Here is a 20,109-nt window from a genome sequence, read left to right on the forward strand (position 1 = left end):
TTCATATCTTCTCTGCAGCAGCGTTTGCTGTAGAGAAGATATGAAAAATCCTTTTTTTTTTGTTTCTCGTGTTTAAAATAAAGATCCCTGTCCCCACCCCCCTCCCACGCCCTGTGCGCCCGCCCGCTCGCTGTTATTAAAATACTCACCTGGCTCCCTCGCAGTGTCCTGTCCTGGCCGCAGCTTCTCCTGTATGAGCGGTCACGTGGTGCTGCTGATTACAGTCATGAATATACAGCTCCACCCCTATGGGAGGTGGAGCCGCATATTCATGACTGTAATGGTTAAAAGAAATAACAAAAGCCTGATCATGTGCACAAAAAGTCATATTTTCATATGCATACATATGTTCATTCTTCTGAACGCTTTTTGATAGGTTTTTCCCGCAGTTTCCGTGGCATAAACGCCTGAAAAAGACATTGTGTGTTCATGGCGACGGAGCAGAAACTATCAAATCCTCCTCAAAAAATGAAAGTCCCTAAAAAAACGTGGGAGGTTTTGTTCAGTTTCTGTTCTGAAAACTCAGCAAAAAGTCTCCGTGTGCATATAACCTAAGGCTTTGTACACATGAAATAGTTTTTTTTTCCTTTCTGAGTTTTTGCAGTTAAAATGAGCAGAACCTCTAAGTTTTTCTGGAGTTTGGAGATTTAGAGAAGGATTTTGAGATGTTTCATTCAGTTACTGCTCTGAAAACCAATAGAAAAACTGTGTGAACATTGCTCCAAAACGCTGAAAAAAAACTCTTCAAAACTGCTTCATTAAACGAAAAACTCCCCAAAGAAGGATTCCTTGAAGTGGCTTCCACTGGAAAACATTTTGACTGCAGTAAAAAAAATACTCAGTGTGAGCATACCCGAAAAAAAATCAGAGGTCATGATGTAAAAACTGCAAGATTTTCACTATCAAAAATCCACAGCATAAAATCGACATGATGGGGACTTGAAATTCGCAGCACCCATCAATTTTTGCTGCAAATTTTCTCCGCAGCGTTTGGATGAGATTTGCTACAATCTTAACCACAGTATTTATACTGTAATATGTAATAATATCTTCATCCTTTAATATCCAGATGGAAACTCTGCTGCATATCTGACCCTAAGGGTGTGTTCACATGAAGTTTTTTTTTGGAGGTGGAAAAAGTTATAAACAATCCAGTGCATAAAATGTAGCTGTTATTTGAGAAGGGGAGGGAAATTCTGAGATTTTTTTTATTTTCCTGAAGCAGTTTTGAAGAAGTTTTCTGAAGCTTTTTTTCCACTCTGGGTTTTGCTGCCTTTTGTCTTGACAGTGTCACGTTTGGAGCAGATTCCACAAGGGAGAAGTGACATGTCGTTCCTTTTTGTCCTTCCTTTTTTTCATCCCCCACATTAATTCCCGAAACCTTGTTGAATTCGATGTACGTAAAGCAAAGTGATTTTTCTATTGAAATGAATTGGATAAGGATTCCAGGCATAGATGAAGACCTTTGTGATGTAGATATTGGAGAAAATCAAAATCCTCCTAAAAATAAAACATATTCTGAGCGTATGTGCACATGGATTCCGCCTGGAAGCTGCCTGAAAAAGCACCGCAAAACCACTGCAAAAAGTGAGCGTAATGCACAGCAATGTTAAGGGTATGTGTCCACGTTCAGGATTGCATCAGGATTTGGTCAGGAATTTATGCAGGTAAAATCCTGACCAAATCTGCACCTGAGGTCACTGGCAGGTCACCTGCGTTGTCCTTGCGTTGTTTCTGCAATGCAAGGACATGCTGCATGTGCGTTTCCGCGGGTATGCCGCATGCGTCTTTTAATGCATAGTGGAGACGGGATTTCATGAAATCCCCTCCACTATGCTGTAACATCTGGACGCTGCGTGTTTGACGCTGCGGCTCAACGCTGCGTCAAAAACGCAGCGTTTCCTGACCGTGGAAACATACCCTTAAGGGAAGGTGCCACTAGTTTTCTTGTAGTTTGTTTTTTTGTGAAATTAAGCTTAAAATAGTAATTAAAATGTCAGTACAATGCTTGCACTGTTTGCAAACATTTCTATATGAAAAATATAATATATTTTCTTACAAATATATATTTACCACTAGGGGGAGCATTTTCCGTTTTAGACCTCAAACAGCTATAGTGAGACTTACCAGCTTTACTGTTAGCTGGAAAATTGGGGCAGTAACTGCTGACATCACCGTTTCCCTCCCCTTTTGGGTGGTCTAGTATCCCTAGGGGCAGAATGAAGAGCAGCATCACAGGGCAGTGCCATTTTGTGGGCGACTGCCCTGTGATCTGCTATCACCAGCAGTTACTGTCTCTCTCTCCCATCAGTCTCTCTCACCCAGATTACGTGATTCTCTCACCCCCCTCCACAATGCCTGGCCATTCACTGCAGACCTGCAGCTCCTTCTTATCTTACTGAGGGATGAATGACAGCTCCTGCTGAGCAGCTGACAGCTCCTGTTCCAATAATGCTAATGGTGCACTGTTTCTCCTTGATGTCTTTGCTATCCTGCATTTTACTCCCATGGGCTATCAATCTAGGATCTGTTCTGCTGGAAGCAGTACTGCTTATGTTAGCAGATCCGAGGGCTCCACGAATATGGCAGCAGAACACTCCCACTACTGTGAATTGTGCAGCCCACAGAGGCATGCCCAGTTCACAGCGGTGACAGTTCTATTACAATAGATAGGGTCCGAGTCCATCTGTTATCTCCTATGACCATGGGGTGCCGTATTATGACACTGATAGTGTCGTGCTGCTACTGTGAAAGCAAGATGTCAGCCCCCAGTGCCACCTTTAAACTCCTATAACACACAAAATGTTTCAAATGCATTCAAAACTTGGTTAGAACAGCATGTTATGCTACATTACACTGATTTATTAATTTTTTACAAACACGGTCGCTTCCCTTTAAAGTGACATTGCTCCTCACATGTTCCCTTTTTTTTTTTTTTACTTCTTTTGCCTTAAAAACCATGAACTTTCGTATTCATCCTTCGGGCAGCTGACCCTGGTAAGACGCCAGCGGCGGAGCAGCCACAAAAACTAAGGCAAATCCACCAGTAAAGCCACTTTACGAAAAGGGCCACCAATATTCACCCTACCCCAGTCCGGCATCTTCTCTGGTACCCCTGGTTCTCCGAAGCAGCCAGACCAGGGCCCTGCGAACTTCCTCGGCCGGCACTTAAATGCCAGGTCATTAAGTCGTTGGGGCTAGTAATCATAAGTGGCATTCAGGATGCCAGCAAAATTGCTGTTTACGGTCAATCTGCATCCCCCCAAAAATGTGTAATAATAAGATCAGAAAGCCGTACGGACCCCAAAATGTTAACAAATAAAGCTCCAAATTGTGCAGAAATAAATTATATAGCTCTTTTGACATAAAAATCAAATAAAAAAAAAAATTACGGCTGATGGAAGGCGAAGAGAAAAAAGCAAGTGAGGAGGTGCCCACTTTGACACTGTCCTCCAAGGGCCACATTAACCCTGTCCCATGACAACACTTCCTGCCCTGCAATCAGATAGTTCAGTCTTATCACAAGGACACTGGGTCTCTGAATCATTTACAACTTTATTTTTTTCTACGATCTGGGCTACCAAAATAAAAGCTGGCTTGTGATTGGTTCCTAGGATAACCCGCGATCATGGGGAAACCGGCAATGAAGCCTCAGTGAATCCACAGCTTTCATCCACAGTAAATGATAAGATCTTGATTGAGGTGTTCAGCTTAATGGCATTTATACTTCATCTTATTAATAATATATGAAAATATTCTCACCGGAAGCTTCAATATCCAGTAGCCAAAAACTGGGTGAAGGCAGCCGCTTCATGCGCTGCATCAATGAGAACTTGTAACATTTTCTAAGGCTTCGTTCCCACAATGAGTTTTTTTGATGTTGCAGATTTTCTGCATCCATTAAGTAAGAGAAGTTATTTGTATTTTTTTTTTAAATATGCGTCACCAAAAACTCATCGTTGACATATAGGCTATGCGCACACTTTGCGGATTCCACTGCGGAATTTTCCGCAGCGGAATTCCAAAATCCGCAGTGAAAACCCGTCGCGGTTTTTACTGCGGATTTATCGCGGTTTTTACTGCGGTTTCTTATGCGGATTTTCATCTGCATTTTCCTATTGGAGCAGGTGAAAATCCGCAGAAAAGTAGTGACGTGCTGCGGAATGTAATCCGCTGCGTTTCCGCGCGTTTTTTTTCCGCAGCATATGCACAGCGTTTTTTGTTTCCCATAGGTTTACATTGTACTGTAAACTCATGGGAAACTGCTGCGGATCCGCAGCGGTCAAATCCGCAAAGTGTGCACATAGCCATATAGTCTCAGCATTTCCTCACCATCTGCAAGATCTCTGCTTGCTGTCAGTGAACGTGATCATTGCTATTTCTATTCACAGGCTGAAAAAAACCAGAAGGCTATGTTCACACTTTGCGGATTCCTCTGCGGATTTTTCCGCAGCAGAATTCCAAAATCCGCAGTGAAAACCCGTTGCGGTTTTTACTGCGTTTTTTTCTGCGGATTTTCATCTGCAGTTTCCTATTGGAGCAGGTGAAGTGACATGCTGCGGAATGTAATCCGCTGCGTTTCCGCGCGTTTTTTTTCCGCAGCATGTGCACAACGTTTTTTGTTTTCCATAGGTTTACATTGTACTGTAAACTCATGGGAAACTGCTGCGGATCCGCAGCGGTCAAATCCGCTGCGGATCCGCAGCAAAATCCGCAAAGTGTGAACATAGCCTTCGGAACGTGTCCACGTGACACAGGTGAAACAAAGTAGAACGTTGTAGAACTTTAGGGGTGTAAAGATTTGATCAGCCCAAAATAAGAGAATAGTGGGAGCTGGAATTGAAAGATCGCTTTGTACAACTCCTCTTTATGGGCCATATTTTAAAAGCCCTAAGATCGGGGCGGAGGAGGATACAGGAGGAGGACACAGGAGGAGGACAGGACCATCTCTTTTCTACAGCACAGTCCCCATTGCTCTGTCACAGCCACGTATGAGCAGCGCAGACGCACACACTGTAATTATCAATCGCATACAATTACCAGAGCTGTAATTATCGTCTATCTGAAAACATCGGCCCTTAAGGGGGAAGAACAGGACACAGGATCCCAATGAAGACACTTCGCCAGGTGTTGGAAATTGTCATACTGTCACTTTAAGAATTAACAATATGGTTAGAAAACAGACATGACATCAAAATGAGGAAATGTGAACCCACAGTGAGCAGCTACTCTGATGTCAGGTTTCCTCCAATGCCTCCCAGCAGCACAGAGAGTGTAAGCGTGACACACCATGATGGCTGATGATCGTCTCGCTTGTGTCATTTCTTATTAATCCATACAGGATGTTAATAGAATGACTCTTCAGGGCAAGTACAGGGAGTAACATTCGGATTAACCCTTTTTAGCCAATTTAGAATGTGATTATCCGCACGATCGCGAACGATCCATACAAAAGGAAATGAAGAAATGTCATTGAAATTTACACACAGATATTAGAAAGCAACGGCGTAACTTCAATACAAAATCTCCAATAATACTTTCTAAGTCTTTTTTTTTGTTTTGTTTTGTTTAATAGTGGTCTTCTCACTTTGGCCAGAGGAACATGTTGTGCCCCCATAGACTCCAGGGCACAACTGCAACTGCACCCCCCATAGTCACGCCTGTATAATGGAGCAATATTGATAACAAACGCTTAAAAGGCAATTGCTTTGTGTTAATGGACACTGGCCACTTATGAAGATGCCTTATCAAATAAAAGTGCACCCCACCAACACAACCCAAGCACTGCGACCCCAGATTAGGCTGAATAATCGTATTACTCCTGTCCTGCTTTATAAAGTGCAAGTCTGTGCAAGAGGGGTTAATTATTATTCTTTTTATTATTACTATTATTATTCGAGAATCTTTTCATTAACCATTTCTTTGCTAGGTCAGTCGTTCATACAAATCTAAAATGCCTTTAAGGCGATGAACTTTAGTGCATTTTTGGGCTGCAGATTTTCTGCACCCATTTAAGTAAAATAGGTTACTTGCCTTTTTTTTTCGAAAATACGCAACATAAGAAAGTCACCAAAAGCTCATGGTGGGCACTTCAAATTTATGTAGCGCTACTCTTGATTTGAACTGTTAAGTGGCGGCTGCAGCCCTCCCTGTTACGTACAACTTTTAGTGTATTGCTTTGGAATACGGCTTTAGCGAAATAGTTAAAAATCAAATCAGTAGCGCTACTAAAAGTCGCAGTGTAGCCAGGGCCATAGGATGACATCATACATTTACCAAATTCTTAATATATTGGAGATAAGGGGTTAATGATATAAAAGTAGTGGAAATTCAAGACCCAAGAGGATGATCCCTGACACACTATACATATATACATAGGTCATGCACCATCCTAGCAGTCAATGAGTTAACTCTAGGGTTATAAAACTGCAAGTTACCCCTTTCCCCATAGATACTTAGAAGTCTATGAACTATGCAGCTTCCCGGCAATCAGCGAGTTAATGCCACCTCCATGGGTATAATGCCATCTATTCACTTGATATGGAGCTCCCTGGCAGGCAGTGGGTTAATCCAAGCCCTTCCTATATATTGCCTTTATAACTTACAGGGTATGCTTCTTCTCCTTCACCCCTTCCCAGCATTGATACTGATTCCTGGCAGTGAGAGTGTTAACCCAGCCTCCAGGTGCTGTCACCTCCGCCTGCGGCGCGCACAGGGTTAACGTTCTATTGATACATTTTGTGGAACTTGTAACAGTTTCTCCTTTTTTTGCCGTTAATTCAAATCAGATGTCCGTTAACCCCTCCGTGCCCGCGCCTCGCAGTTGCATCATTCCCAGGATCCTATCATGCAGTGATACAGAGGAGGGTGCCCACCCTTAGGTGGGCAGCCAGGAGGAGGGGGGCACTTACCATCCTGCCCAGAGGTCTCCAGGTGCTCAGTCAGGTCACATCCAAAGGCTCCTTTCCTTTTGATCTTCGTCTTGGCTCCCTTGTTCTTCATGAGTTGGTCCAGAGAGGAGCCCCCTCTACCCCTCCCAGTGCAAACCAAAGTAATGTCCAGATAAAGGAGCGATGAGAGGGGTGAGGGAGCCCAGGGCGAGCTCAGCCAGCCAACATTAGGGAGGTCCCAAGTCACTCCATGAAGATCCCAGCAGCTCTGGACAGGAGATCAGCTGTCACCCCAGGGTGGGGAGGAGGAGGAGGAGGAGGAGGAGGGATGGACACTGGAGATCTGCAGGCTGAGATTGGGATGGACAGAGGGATCACATCCTGGGTGGTGGCACCTTGGCATCTGGCTCCAGGGCACAGTGGCCACCTCTGCAGGACTGTGCCAGGCTCAGCAGAAAGTCACAGGAGCTTGCACTCCAAGGTGCACCATGACCAGTCCCACAGGCTGTAAATGACTCTTTTTGACCTATCTGTCTTCTTTTTTTTTTTTCCTTCCTCCTTTTCTTACAAATCACTGGGTTATCCAGCTCAGGAAATGCTGTTAAGGAAATGAGGAACGAGAAGGAGGGGGGGTTGCTTGTTTTTTTGGCAGTGTGTGTGTGTGAGGGGTGGGGGGGATGTGGTGGTATGACAGGGGGGGAGGGAGGGAGAGTAGTCCTGACATGCACCACCAGATAACGGGACAGCAAGGATTGTGCTTGAAGGAAATTTGTTATCCAGCTCCCAACTTCCAGCAACTTCCTCCCAGCCCAGAACTTGTCAGGGGAAGGGCCATCCCAGCAGAGGAGGCGCTGGAGGCTCTGGGACACTGATATGGGTTATTGGGGAGCTGTCACTTTAAGGCGTTGCGCCTGCATTCTGGTCGCATGATGACAAAAACAATCATGCGACTATTTTAAAGCCAAATTGCAATCAAGGCGCATACAACTTGTGCTCAAATCTATACCAAAAACTCAAAAGGGTTGGGGTTTTCTTGACACTCGGGCCGCGATGGGTCGTGATTCATATCACAACTCAAAACATGTGATCACTGATAACGCAACTGCCGAGAGATAAAGCAAAAAAATTACGTTTTTGACTAAATACATTTCAAAGTATGTTGCATGCGGAAATCACAGCAGTAAAATAGTCAGAGAGTCGCAGAATATATTGCAAATGTGTGGGTTGTGCGTCAAGTGTTGTCTAAGTCTTAAGGCTGCATTCACACTTCCATAAAAGTCTTCTCTGACGGCTCACGGACCCATAGACACATCCGTTATAAATACAGATCCGTGTGCCCTATCCGTGAGGATCAGACGTATCGTAATCCACTCTAAAGTCTATGGGGATCTCCTCTCCCCTCTGTGCCGGTCCGTCATTGTAAATTTGTTTACTGTAAACAATATAACTCTGTACGTAACCCCATGGAATTAATGGTGCTATATAAATAAACTAGCTGAAGAGCCCGGCGTTGCCTGGGCATAGTAAATATCTGTGATTAGTTATAGCACCTCACTTCTCTTATTTTCCCATCACGCCTCTCATTTTCCCAATCACATCTTTAATTTTCCCCCTCACACCTCTCATTCCCCCCTAACACTTGTCATTTCGACCTCACATCTGTCATTTTCCGATCTCTCCACTATTTTCCCTCACTCCTCTCATTTTGCACTCACAGCTTTTCATTTTCACCTCACACCTCTCATTTTCACCTCAGTATATACATGTTTGTCATCTCCCTTATATATAGTATACACCTGTATGTCATCTCCCCTGTATATAGTATATACCTGCTGTGTGTCATCTCCCCTGTATATAGTATATACCTGTATGTCATCTCCTCCTATATATAGTATATACCTGTATGTCATCTCCTCCTATATATAGTATATACCTGTATGTCATCTCCTCCTATATATAGTATATACCTGTATGTCATCTCCTCCTGTATATAGTATATACCTGTGTGTTATCGCCCCTGTATATAGTATATATCTGTGTGTCATCTCCTCCTGTATATAGTATATACCTGTAGGTAATCTGCTCCTGTATATAGTATATACCTGTATGTCATCTTCTATATATAGCATATACCTGTATGTCATCTCCTCCTGTATATAGTATATACCTGTAGGTAATCTGCTCCTGTATATAGTATATACCTGTGTGTCATCTCCTCCTGTATATAGTATATACCTGTATGTCGTCTCCTCCTGTATATAGTATGTACCTGTATGTCATCTCCTCCTCTATATAGTATATACCTGTGTGTCATCTCTCCTGTATATAGTATATATCTGTGTGTCATCTCCCCTGTATATAGTATATACCTGTGTGATCTCCTGTATTAGACCTCATTCACACTTTATTTGCTCAGTATTTTTACCTCAGTATTTGTAAGATAAATTGGCAGCCTGATAAATCCCCAGCCAACAGGAAACCCTCCCCCTGGCAGTATATATTAGCTCACACATACACATAATAGACAGGTCATGTGACTGACAGCTGCCGTATTTCCTATATGGTACATTTGTTGCTCTTGTAGTTTGTCTGCTTATTAATCAGATTTTTATTTTTGAAGGATAATACCAGACTTGTGTGTGTTTTAGGGCGAGTTTCGTTTGTCAAGTTGTGTGTGTTGAGTTGTGTGTGGCGACATGCATGTAGCGACTTTTGTGAGATGAGTTTTGTGTGGCAACATGCGTGTAGCAACTTTTTGTGTGTTGAGTTGCATGTGACAGGTTAGTGTAGCAAGTTGTGTGCAGCAAGTTTTGCGCATGGCGAGTTTTGCGCGTGGCGAGTTTTATGTGTGGTGCCTTTTGAGTATGTGCAAGTTTTGTGTGAGGCAACTTTTGCATGTGTTGCAAATTTTGTGCATGTGGCAATTTTTCCGCGTGTGCAAGTTTTGCGTGTGGCGAGTTTTCCATGAGGTGAGTCTTGCACTTGTGGCGAGTTTTGCGTGAGCCTAGTTTTTGCATGTGGCGAGTTTTGCGCGTGGCGAGTTTTGAGCGGCGACTTTTGTGTTTCGACTTTTATGTGGCGAGGTTGGTGTATGTGTGGTGAAATGTGTGCTGAGGGTAATATGTGTTCAAGCACGTGGTAGTGTGTGGCGCATTTTGTGTGTGTTCATATCCCCGTGTGTGGTGAGTATCTCATGTCGGGGCCCCACCTTAGCAACTGATCGGTATATACTCTTTTGCGCCATCGCTCTCACTCTTTAAGTCCCCCTTGTTCACATCTGGCAGCTGTCAATTTGCCTCCTACACTTTTCCTTTCACTTTTTTCCCATTATGTAGATAGGGGAAAAATAGTTTGGTGAATTGGAAAGCGCGGAGTTAAAATTTCACCTCACAACATAGCCTATGACGCTCTCAGGGTCCAGACGTGTGACTGTGCAAAATTTTGTGGCTGTAGCTGCGACGCCTCCAACACTTTTCCTTTCACTTTTTTCCCCATTATGTAGATAGGGGCAAAATTGTTTGGTGAATTGGAACGCGCGGGGTTAAAATTTCGCCTCACAACATAGCCTATGACGCTCTCAGGGTCCAGACGTGTGACTGTGCAAAATTTTGTGGCTGTAGCTGCGACGGTGCAGATGCCAATCCCGGACATACACACACACACACACACACACACACACATTCAGCTTTATATAGTAGATAACGATAACATCAAAGACAACCATTTTATTTCAGTTTTCCATCTGCTTCATCCTTTTCCAACCGATACATTGCAAAGATGGATGAAAAAAAGTTCAGTCTACCTCCAACTTGTAAAAAAAGAGGAGAAAAAAAATGACAGACGCAACACGGAAGTAAAACAGATGATACATGAGAGAAAAACGGTCGGTTCTTGATGTCCGTGGAAACGGATACGTGAATGTCGCTTTAGATTTATCTTATTGCTTCCAACATTTGCAGAAATGGGGATAGTTGGGGTGGAGGCTTCTTATAGAAGTAAAAATAAAAAAAACCTCAAACTCTGAAGCCAAGAAACTGACACTGATCAAAAACACTGATGAAACTCGGACAGTTTTTTTTTTTGCGTATGAAAAAGATCACGTACCTGCGAAGGCAAAAAATTACAAATGGTTCAAGGTGGCAACTTACATTTTCGGATGGTGAAATCATGTACAAAGCAAGCGGAATCCAGCCGTAAAGATTTTGGGAACCTGCACAAGTTGTTTAGTCGCGCCCCTTTAAAAAAAAAAAAAATCTATGAATAACCCTTTAATGACCGGGCTGTGTCAGCCAGTTTATAAACTAAAGAACGCCTAATGAGCAGGAGATCAATCATGTAACTGCTAGTAGTAATATAGGAAACTGCCCTGCCACTCCCAGCATTATATACACTGCCGTCATCTAGCCTTATATATATATATATATATATATATATATATATATATATATATGGGCCCGTCTGTGGGGCCTTGTATTCTTACATCAGAAAGGCTATACAGACCTAATTCTTCTCACAGCTGATGGGTTGTTACAGTTGTATCTGGCCGAGACAATCCTCTGTGAGCTAATGGACCCCAGACTGCTACATTGTAACAGAAACAAACTATTAGGTCCTGGGAGAGATCCGTGCTGCTCATGTGTAGGGACGAGCGGACCCGTGGTTATTCGCATTCGTCGGGTTCGGGTGAAAATGTAATCCAAAGTTCGGTTTGGGCATCACAGCTTGACCCCACACCTGAACCCCATACAAGCAAAGGGGGACCCGAACTTTGGTGCTTTATGGCTGTAAAATGGTTATGGTCAGGGTTAGGGTGCTGATAAAGGAAGCAAAATGGGGGTAAGAGCAGGACAATTACCCTGCAAAGAAATGTGGAAAGAGAAATTATTTAAAATAACATAGAATATAAAAAAAATAACAATCTCGAACCAGACGGGGCAGGTCCAAGTGGAGGTGAAGGTGGACGTGGCGGTGTAGGTCAAAGAGGCGGAGGTAGCAAACGGCGGCAGCAGACACACACGGCCGGCACTTTCAGCAGAAACTGTGACGTATCGGGGTAAATTTTCAGGAAGCTCTGCACCACCACATTCAGCACATGCGCCAGGCAAGGTAAGTGCATCAAACCGGCTCAACCCAGAGCTGCTCCCAGATTTCGCCAGTTATCGCCCACCACCAGGTCTGGCTTGAAGTTCACCGGCACCGACCACCTATCGGTCTGTTGTTTGATGCCCGGCCACAGCTCCTGCGTGATGTGAGATCTTTCCCCCAAACAGATGAGTTTCAGAACAGCCGTCTGTCGCTTCCCCCAGCACTGAAGTTGGTGGTGCAGGTGTTGCGCTGACTGGTTGAGGAGGCGGTGGAGGAAGCGGAGTAGGAGGAAGAGGCAATCTAGACAGAGAAATGTCCAGCAATCCTCGGTGGTGGTAGGACATGAGCTAGAACGCCTTCTGCCTCTGCCCCAAGACGCAGCAGTTGGCACCTGAGTTCCATCATCAGAGATGTGCTGCGGTGATCGGTACAGCGTGTGCCCTAACCCTCCAGCTTACCCATCCTCCAACATAAGAAGTTGGGCATCACTGCACTCAATCTCTTTACTTCTGGGGCAGGGCCAGGTGGATGGGCCACGGAACCACTGCCAGAGAAGTCAGCAAAAAGCAGAGGTGACGGCTGCATGACTTGGGGCTCAGATTGCTTGACTGGCTAGCAAGTGGGTGAGGTGGAAACCATATGACCATGGTCCTCAGGCGCCAACTCTGTGATTTCAGTAAGGATCCAGATGGATGATAATATGAAGAAATTGTAGGCATTCTAAGCCATACAGTCTAAAACTGCCTCTACCTGTTCTTGCCCCACCATCGTCACCAGGCTGTTGGGGCACTGTGAACCAGGTTGTTAGGGCACTCTGAACCAGGCTGTTAGGGCACTCTGAACCAGGCTGTTAGAGCACTCTGAACCAGGCTGTTAGGGCACTGTGAACCAGGCTGTTAGGGCACTCTGAACCAGGCTGTTAGAGCACTCTGAACCAGGCTGTTAGGGCACTCTGAACCAGGCTGTTAGGGCACTGTGAACCAGGCTGTTAGGGCACTCTGAACCAGGCTGTTAGAGCACTCTGAACCAGGCTGTTAGGGCACTCTGAACCAGGCTGTTAGGGCACTCTGAACCAGGCTGTTAGGGCACTCTGAACCAGGCTGTTAGGGCACTCTGCACCAGGCTGTTAGGGCACTGTGAACCAGGCTGTTAGGGCACTCTGAACCAGGCTGTTAGAGCACTCTGAACCAGGCTATTAGGGCACTCTGAACCAGGCTGTTAGAGCACTCTGAACCAGGCTGTTAGAGCACTCTGAACCAGGCTGTTAGGGCACTCTGAACCAGGCTGTTAGAGCACTCTGAACCAGGCTGTTAGAGCACTCTGAACCAGGCTGTTAGAGCACTCTGAACCAGGCTGTTAGAGCACTCTGAACCAGGCTGTTAGGGCACTCTGAACCAGGCTGTTAGGGCACTCTGAACCAGGCTGTTAGAGCACTCTGAACCAGGCTGTTAGGGCACTCTGAACCAGGCTGTTAGGGCACTCTGAACCAGGCTGTTAGGGCACTCTGAACCAGGCTGTTAGGGCACTCTGAACCAGGCTGTTAGGGCACTCTGAACCAGGCTGTTAGGGCACTCTGAACCAGGCTGTTAGGGCACTCTGAACCAGGCTATTAGGGCACTCTGAACCTTTCACAAACTTTCTTCAGCACTGTGTTCAGATTTCGGCATTAGGTGCCTGGTGCAAACTACGAAATTTACAATTTGGGTTCTCTCAATCCTACTCATGTGTTTGGCTCAAAACATCCTACCCCTTTAAGGATTAGCACCCCTTTAACAGTGGGTGGAAAGTTCAGGTCATTTGCCTGTGGATACATGAACGCACAGGGGCTGGCTTCATATTCACTTTAGATTCATTTCCCTGCTCACCGGGATATTTGGCTGCAGTAGAAAGGGATGCAAATCTGAAATATTGCGCACAGCTGCCGCTCCTATCTCCACACGTGTCACCGTCACTGCGCCACGCCAGCCCCTCACACCCTGGGCACCCGCGCCTGCTGGCCAGTGCTATCATAAAAACTTCATTTAACTCTTGGGATACTTCCTGCCTGTGACACTATATATGATCTATAGGGGCCCTCTCTGCCTGGAGTACTATTGACAGACAGTCTAACCCTGGGGCACTGTGTGCATGGTGTTCCTTTGCCCTGGGGCACTGTGTGCATGGTGTTCCTTTGCCCTGGGGCACTGTGTGCATGGTATTCCTTTGCCCTGGGGCACTGTTAATAGGTCACTTTCTGAAGGAGGCACTGTTAATATAGATATTTTCACCCTGGAATACATAGTCCATGGTGCCCTTCTTTTTAGGGCACTGTACATAGGACACTTTCTTGATGGAAGAAACTAATGGAAGTGATGGGATCTAAAACCACAGATACAGAGAAAGGAACAGAGACGACATCGAGCAGAGAAGACTCCGAGAGCAGCAAATCATCATGGCCGATCCCTACACTCCACATCCTGTAGAGATAAGGGGAAGGCGAGATCATCGATCTCAGTGGGTTATTTTTATGTGATATGTGGGGGTCTGCAGCCTCCACCGATCAACTGATATCCACTCTGGAGTATGGAACTCGGAACAGCACAGCTCCGTACACTATACACTGTCCATTCTCAGGGATCGGGGGGCTTTTCTCACAACAAATGGCTTTGGGGGTTATAAACAATCTAGCGATACGGAATGTATTCCTGGGGAGAACGTTTGAATGTGATGGATCTTTGTCTTTTTTCATCTTATGTAACTATATAAATAAGATATCTCAACTATCGCCCCCTATTGGTGCAACTGAGGGTTGCGCTCAAGGAGAAGCGCTACATTTAAATTTTTCTATGGGGCCCATCTTCGTCAATATGATACCTGCACCCAGAGATGCTCAGGCCAAGAAAACCTCCATGGATTGAGACATTTTCGAGATGAGATTCCTCATAAGGGGAGACATCTCTTTCTATTTCTGTCTCTCCCTCTTTTGTTTGCCCGGCCGAGTAGAAGCCGTTTCCTGTCTAGAGATCTCTGCACTCCGAAGCAACCTGCCAGGCGCCGAAAGAGAGGAAAGCGCTCCCCTATAAATAGACCGCTGAGTTATCAAACTTTCCTGATACGGACAGTTTGTTATGACATCACCTGTGCACATTAGGGGCCCGTTCCTGCTAAAGGAGCGGGTACAGAAGCCTGTCATGATCTGGTAATTCAGTACCACAATGGACATAGGAGTCAGAGCACATACAGTGACCTGACAATAACCCAAAAACATAGAACGAGCTCTGAGACGTGGAAACTCTGCTGACCGCAATCCCTAATCCTCTCCAACACAACTAGAGGCAGCCGTGGATTGCGCCTAATGCTCCCTATGCAACTCGGCACAGCCTGAGAAACTAGCTAGCCTGAAGATAGAAAATAAGCCTACCTTGCCTCAGAGAAATACCCCAAAGGGAAAGGCAGCCCCCACATATAATGACTGTGAGTTAAGATGAAAAGACAAACGTAGAGATGAAATAGATTTAGCAAAGTGAGGCCCGACTTTCTGAACAGAGCGAGGATAGGAAAGGTAACTTTGCGGTCAACACAAAACCCTACAAACAACCACGCAAAGGGGGCAAAAAGACCCTCCGTACCGAACTAACGGCACGGAGGTACACCCTCTGCGTCCCAGAGCTTCCAGCAAGCACGAGAAAACAAATAAGCAAGCTGGACAGAAAAAAACAGCAAACAAAAAGCAAAAGCGGAACTTAGCTATGCAGAGCAGCAGGCCACAGGAACGATCCAGGAGGAAACAGGTCCAATACTAGAACATTGACTGGAAGCCAGGATCAAAGCACTAGGTGGAGTTAAATAGAGCAGCACCTAACGACTTCACCACATCACCTGAGGAAGGAAACTCAGAAGCCGCAGTACCACTTTCCTCCACCAGCGGAAGCTCACAGAGAGAATCAGCCGAAGTACCACTTGTGACCACAGGAGGGAGCTCTGCCACAGAATTCACAACAGTACCCCCCCCCTTGAGGAGGGGTCACCGAACCCTCACCAGAGCCCCCAGGACGACCAGGATGAGCCATATGAAAGGCACGAACAAGATCGGGAGCATGGACATCACAGGCAAAGACCCAGGAATTATCTTCCTGAGCATAACCCTTCCACTTAACCAGATACTGGAGTTTCCGTCTTGAAACACGAGAATCCAAAATCTTCTCCACAATATACTCCAACTCCCCCTCCACCAAAACCGGGGCAGGAGGATCAACAGATGGAACCATAGGTGCCACGTATCTCCGCAACAATGACCTATGGAATACGTTATGTATGGAAAAAGAATCTGGAAGGGTCAGACGAAAAGACACAGGATTAAGAACCTCAGAAATCCTATACGGACCAATGAAACGAGGTTTAAACTTAGGAGAGGAAACCTTCATAGGAATATGACGAGAAGACAACCAAACCAAATCCCCAACACGAAGTCGGGGACCCACACAGCGTCTGCGATTAGCGAAACGTTGAGCCTTCTCCTGGGACAAGGTCAAATTGTCCACTACATGAGTCCAAATCTGCTGCAACCTGTCCACCACAGTATCCACACCAGGACAGTCCGAAGACTCAACCTGCCCTGATGAGATTCGAGGATGGAACCCAGAGTTGCAGAAAAACGGCGAAACCAAGGTAGCCGAGCTGGCCCGATTATTAAGGGCGAACTCAGCCAAAGGCAAAAAGGACACCCAGTCATCCTGATCAGCAGAAACAAAGCATCTCAGATATGTTTCCAAGGTCTGATTGGTTCGTTCGGTCTGGCCATTAGTCTGAGGATGGAAAGCCGAGGAAAAAGACAAGTCAATACCCATCCTACCACAAAAGGCTCGCCAAAACCTCGAAACAAACTGGGAACCTCTGTCAGAAACGATATTCTCTGGAATGCCATGTAAACGAACCACATGCTGGAAGAACAATGGCACCAAATCAGAGGAGGAAGGTAATTTAGACAAGGGTACCAAATGGACCATCTTAGACAAGCGATCACAGACCACCCAAATGACTGACATCTTTTGAGAGACGGGAAGATCTGAAATAAAATCCATAGAGATATGTGTCCAAGGCCTCTTCGGGACCGGCAAGGGCAAAAGCAACCCACTGGCACGAGAACAGCAGGGCTTAGCCCGAGCACAAATCCCACAGGACTGCACAAAAGTACGCACATCCCGCAACAGAGATGGCCACCAAAAGGATCTAGCCACTAACTCTCTGGTACCAAAGATTCCAGGATGACCAGCCAACACCGAACAATGAACCTCAGAGATAACTTTATTCGTCCACCTATCAGGGACAAACAGTTTCTCCGCTGGGCAACGATCAGGTTTATTAGCCTGAAATTTTTGCAGCACCCGCCGCAAATCAGGGGAGATGGCAGACACAATTACTCCCTCTTTGAGGATACCCGCCGGCTCAGATAAACCCGGAGAGTCGGGCACAAAACTCCTAGACAGAGCATCCGCCTTCACATTTTTAGAGCCCGGGAGGTACGAAATCACAAAGTCAAAACGGGCAAAAAACAGCGACCAACGAGCCTGTCTAGGATTCAACCGATTGGCAGACTCGAGATAAGTCAAGTTCTTATGATCAGTCAAGACCACCACACGATGTTTAGCTCCTTCAAGCCAATGACGCCACTCCTCGAATGCCCACTTCATGGCCAGCAACTCTCGATTACCCACATCATAATTTCGCTCAGCAGGCGAAAACTTCTTGGAAAAGAAGGCGCATGGTTTCATCACTGAGCAATCAGAACTTCTCTGCGACAAAACAGCCCCTGCTCCAATCTCAGAAGCATCAACCTCGACCTGGAACGGAAGCGAAACATCTGGTTGACACAACACAGGGGCAGAAGAAAAACGACGCTTCAACTCTTGAAAAGCGTCCACAGCAGCAGAAGACCAATTGACCACATCAGCACCCTTCTTGGTTAAATCGGTCAATGGTTTAGCAATACTAGAAAAATTGCAGATGAAGCGACGATAAAAATTAGCAAAGCCCAGAAACTTTTGCAGACTTTTCAGAGATGTCGGCTGAGTCCAGTCATGGATGGCTTGGACCTTAACAGGGTCCATCTCAATAGTAGAAAGGGAAAAGATGAACCCCAAAAATGAAACCTTCTGAACACCAAAGAGACACTTTGATCCCTTCACAAAGAAAGAATTAGCACGCAGGACCTGGAACACCGTTCTGACCTGCTTCACATGAGACTCCCAATCATCCGAGAAGATCAAAATGTTATCCAAGTACACAATCAGGAATTTATCCAGGTACTCTCGGAAGATGTCATGCATAAAGGACTGAAACACTGATGGAGCATTGGCAAGTCCGAATGGCATTACTAGATACTCAAAATGGCCCTCGGGCGTATTAAATGCAGTTTTCCATTCATCGCCTCGCTTAATACGCACAAGATTATACGCACCACGAAGAACTATCTTGGTGAACCAACTAGCCCCCTTAATCCGAGCAAACAAATCAGATAACAACGGCAAGGGGTACTGAAATTTAACCGTGATCTTATTTAGAAGGCGGTAATCTATACAAGGTCTCAGCGAACCATCCTTCTTGGCTACAAAACAGAACCCTGCTCCTAATGGCGACGATGACGGGCGAATATGACCCTTCTCCAAGGACTCCTTCACATAACTCTGCATAGCGGTGTGCTCAGGCACAGATAAATTAAACAGTCGACCTTTTGGGAATTTACTACCAGGAATCAAATCGATAGCACAATCACAATCCCTATGCGGAGGTAGGGCATCGGACTTGGGCTCATCAAATACATCCCGGTAATCAGACAAGAACTCTGGAACCTCAGAAGGGGTGGATGACGAAATAGTCAGAAAAGGGACATCACCGTGTACCCCCTGACAACCCCAGCTGGACACAGACATGGATTTCCAATCTAATACTGGATTATGGACTTGTAGCCATGGCAACCCCAACACGACCACATCATGCAGATTATGCAACACCAGAAAGCGAATAACCTCCTGATGTGCAGGAGCCATGCACATGGTCAGCTGGGTCCAGTACTGAGGCTTATTCTTGGCCAAAGGCGTAGCATCAATTCCTCTCAATGGGATAGGACACTGCAAGGGCTCCAAGAAAAACCCACAACGCCGAGCATACTCCAAGTCCATCAAATTCAGGGCAGCGCCTGAATCAACAAATGCCATGACAGAATACGATGACAAGGAGCAGATCAAGGTAACGGACAGAAGAAATTTTGACTGTACCGTACCAATGGTGGCAGACCTAGCGAACCGCTTAGTGCGCTTAGGACAATCAGAGATAGCATGAGTGGAATCACCACAGTAGAAACACAGCCCATTCAGACGTCTGTGTTCTTGCCGTTCAACTCTGGTCAAAGTCCTATCGCACTGCATAGGCTCAGGTTTAAGCTCAGGTAATACCGCCAAATGGTGCACAGATTTACGCTCGCGCAAGCGTCGACCGATCTGAATGGCCAAAGACATAGACTCATTCAGACCAGCAGGCATAGGAAATCCCACCATGACATCCTTAAGGGCTTCAGAGAGACCTCTTCTGAAAATAGCCGCGAGCGCACCTTCATTCCACTGAGTGAGTACAGACCACTTTCTAAATTTCTGACAATATACCTCTATCTCATCCTGACCCTGACACAGAGCCAGCAAATTCTTCTCTGCCTGATCCACTGAATTAGGCTCATCGTACAGCAATCCGAGCGCCAGGAAAAACGCATCAATATTACTTAATGCAGGATCTCCTGGCGCAAGGGAAAATGCCCAGTCCTGAGGATCGCCGCGCAAAAAAGAAATAATAATTCTCACTTGTTGAACTGGGTCACCAGAGGAGCGAGGTTTCAAGGCCAGAAACAGTTTGCAATTATTTTTGAAATTCACAAACTTGGCTCTATCACCATAAAACAAATCAGGAATAGGAATTCTTGGTTCTAACATAGGCTTCTGAACCACCAAATCTTGAATCTTTTGTACATTTATAACGAGATTATCCATTGAAGAGCACAGACCCTGAATGTCCATGTCCACACCTGTGTCCTGAACCACCCAAATGTCTAGGGGAAAAAAAAGGCAAAACACAGTGCAAAGAAAAAAAAATGGTCTCAGAACTTCTT

General features: G+C 45.6%; 1 protein-coding gene across 1 annotated transcript in view; it reads right to left on the reverse strand.

The window, feature by feature from the left end:
* ARHGAP31 (Rho GTPase activating protein 31) overlaps window positions 1-7,154 on the reverse strand; it is a 230,986-nt gene extending 223,832 nt beyond the window's left edge. The window contains exon 1 of the mRNA XM_069760572.1: window positions 6,912-7,154. Within this exon, the coding sequence (XP_069616673.1) occupies window positions 6,912-7,002 (91 nt within the window). The 5' untranslated portion in view covers window positions 7,003-7,154. The remainder of the gene's footprint in view (window positions 1-6,911) is intronic.
* Between the last annotated feature and the right edge of the window lie 12,955 nt (window positions 7,155-20,109).

This window comes from Ranitomeya imitator, chromosome 3, assembly GCF_032444005.1.
Source record: "Ranitomeya imitator isolate aRanImi1 chromosome 3, aRanImi1.pri, whole genome shotgun sequence".
In the NCBI taxonomy this organism is placed as follows: domain Eukaryota; kingdom Metazoa; phylum Chordata; class Amphibia; order Anura; family Dendrobatidae; genus Ranitomeya; species Ranitomeya imitator.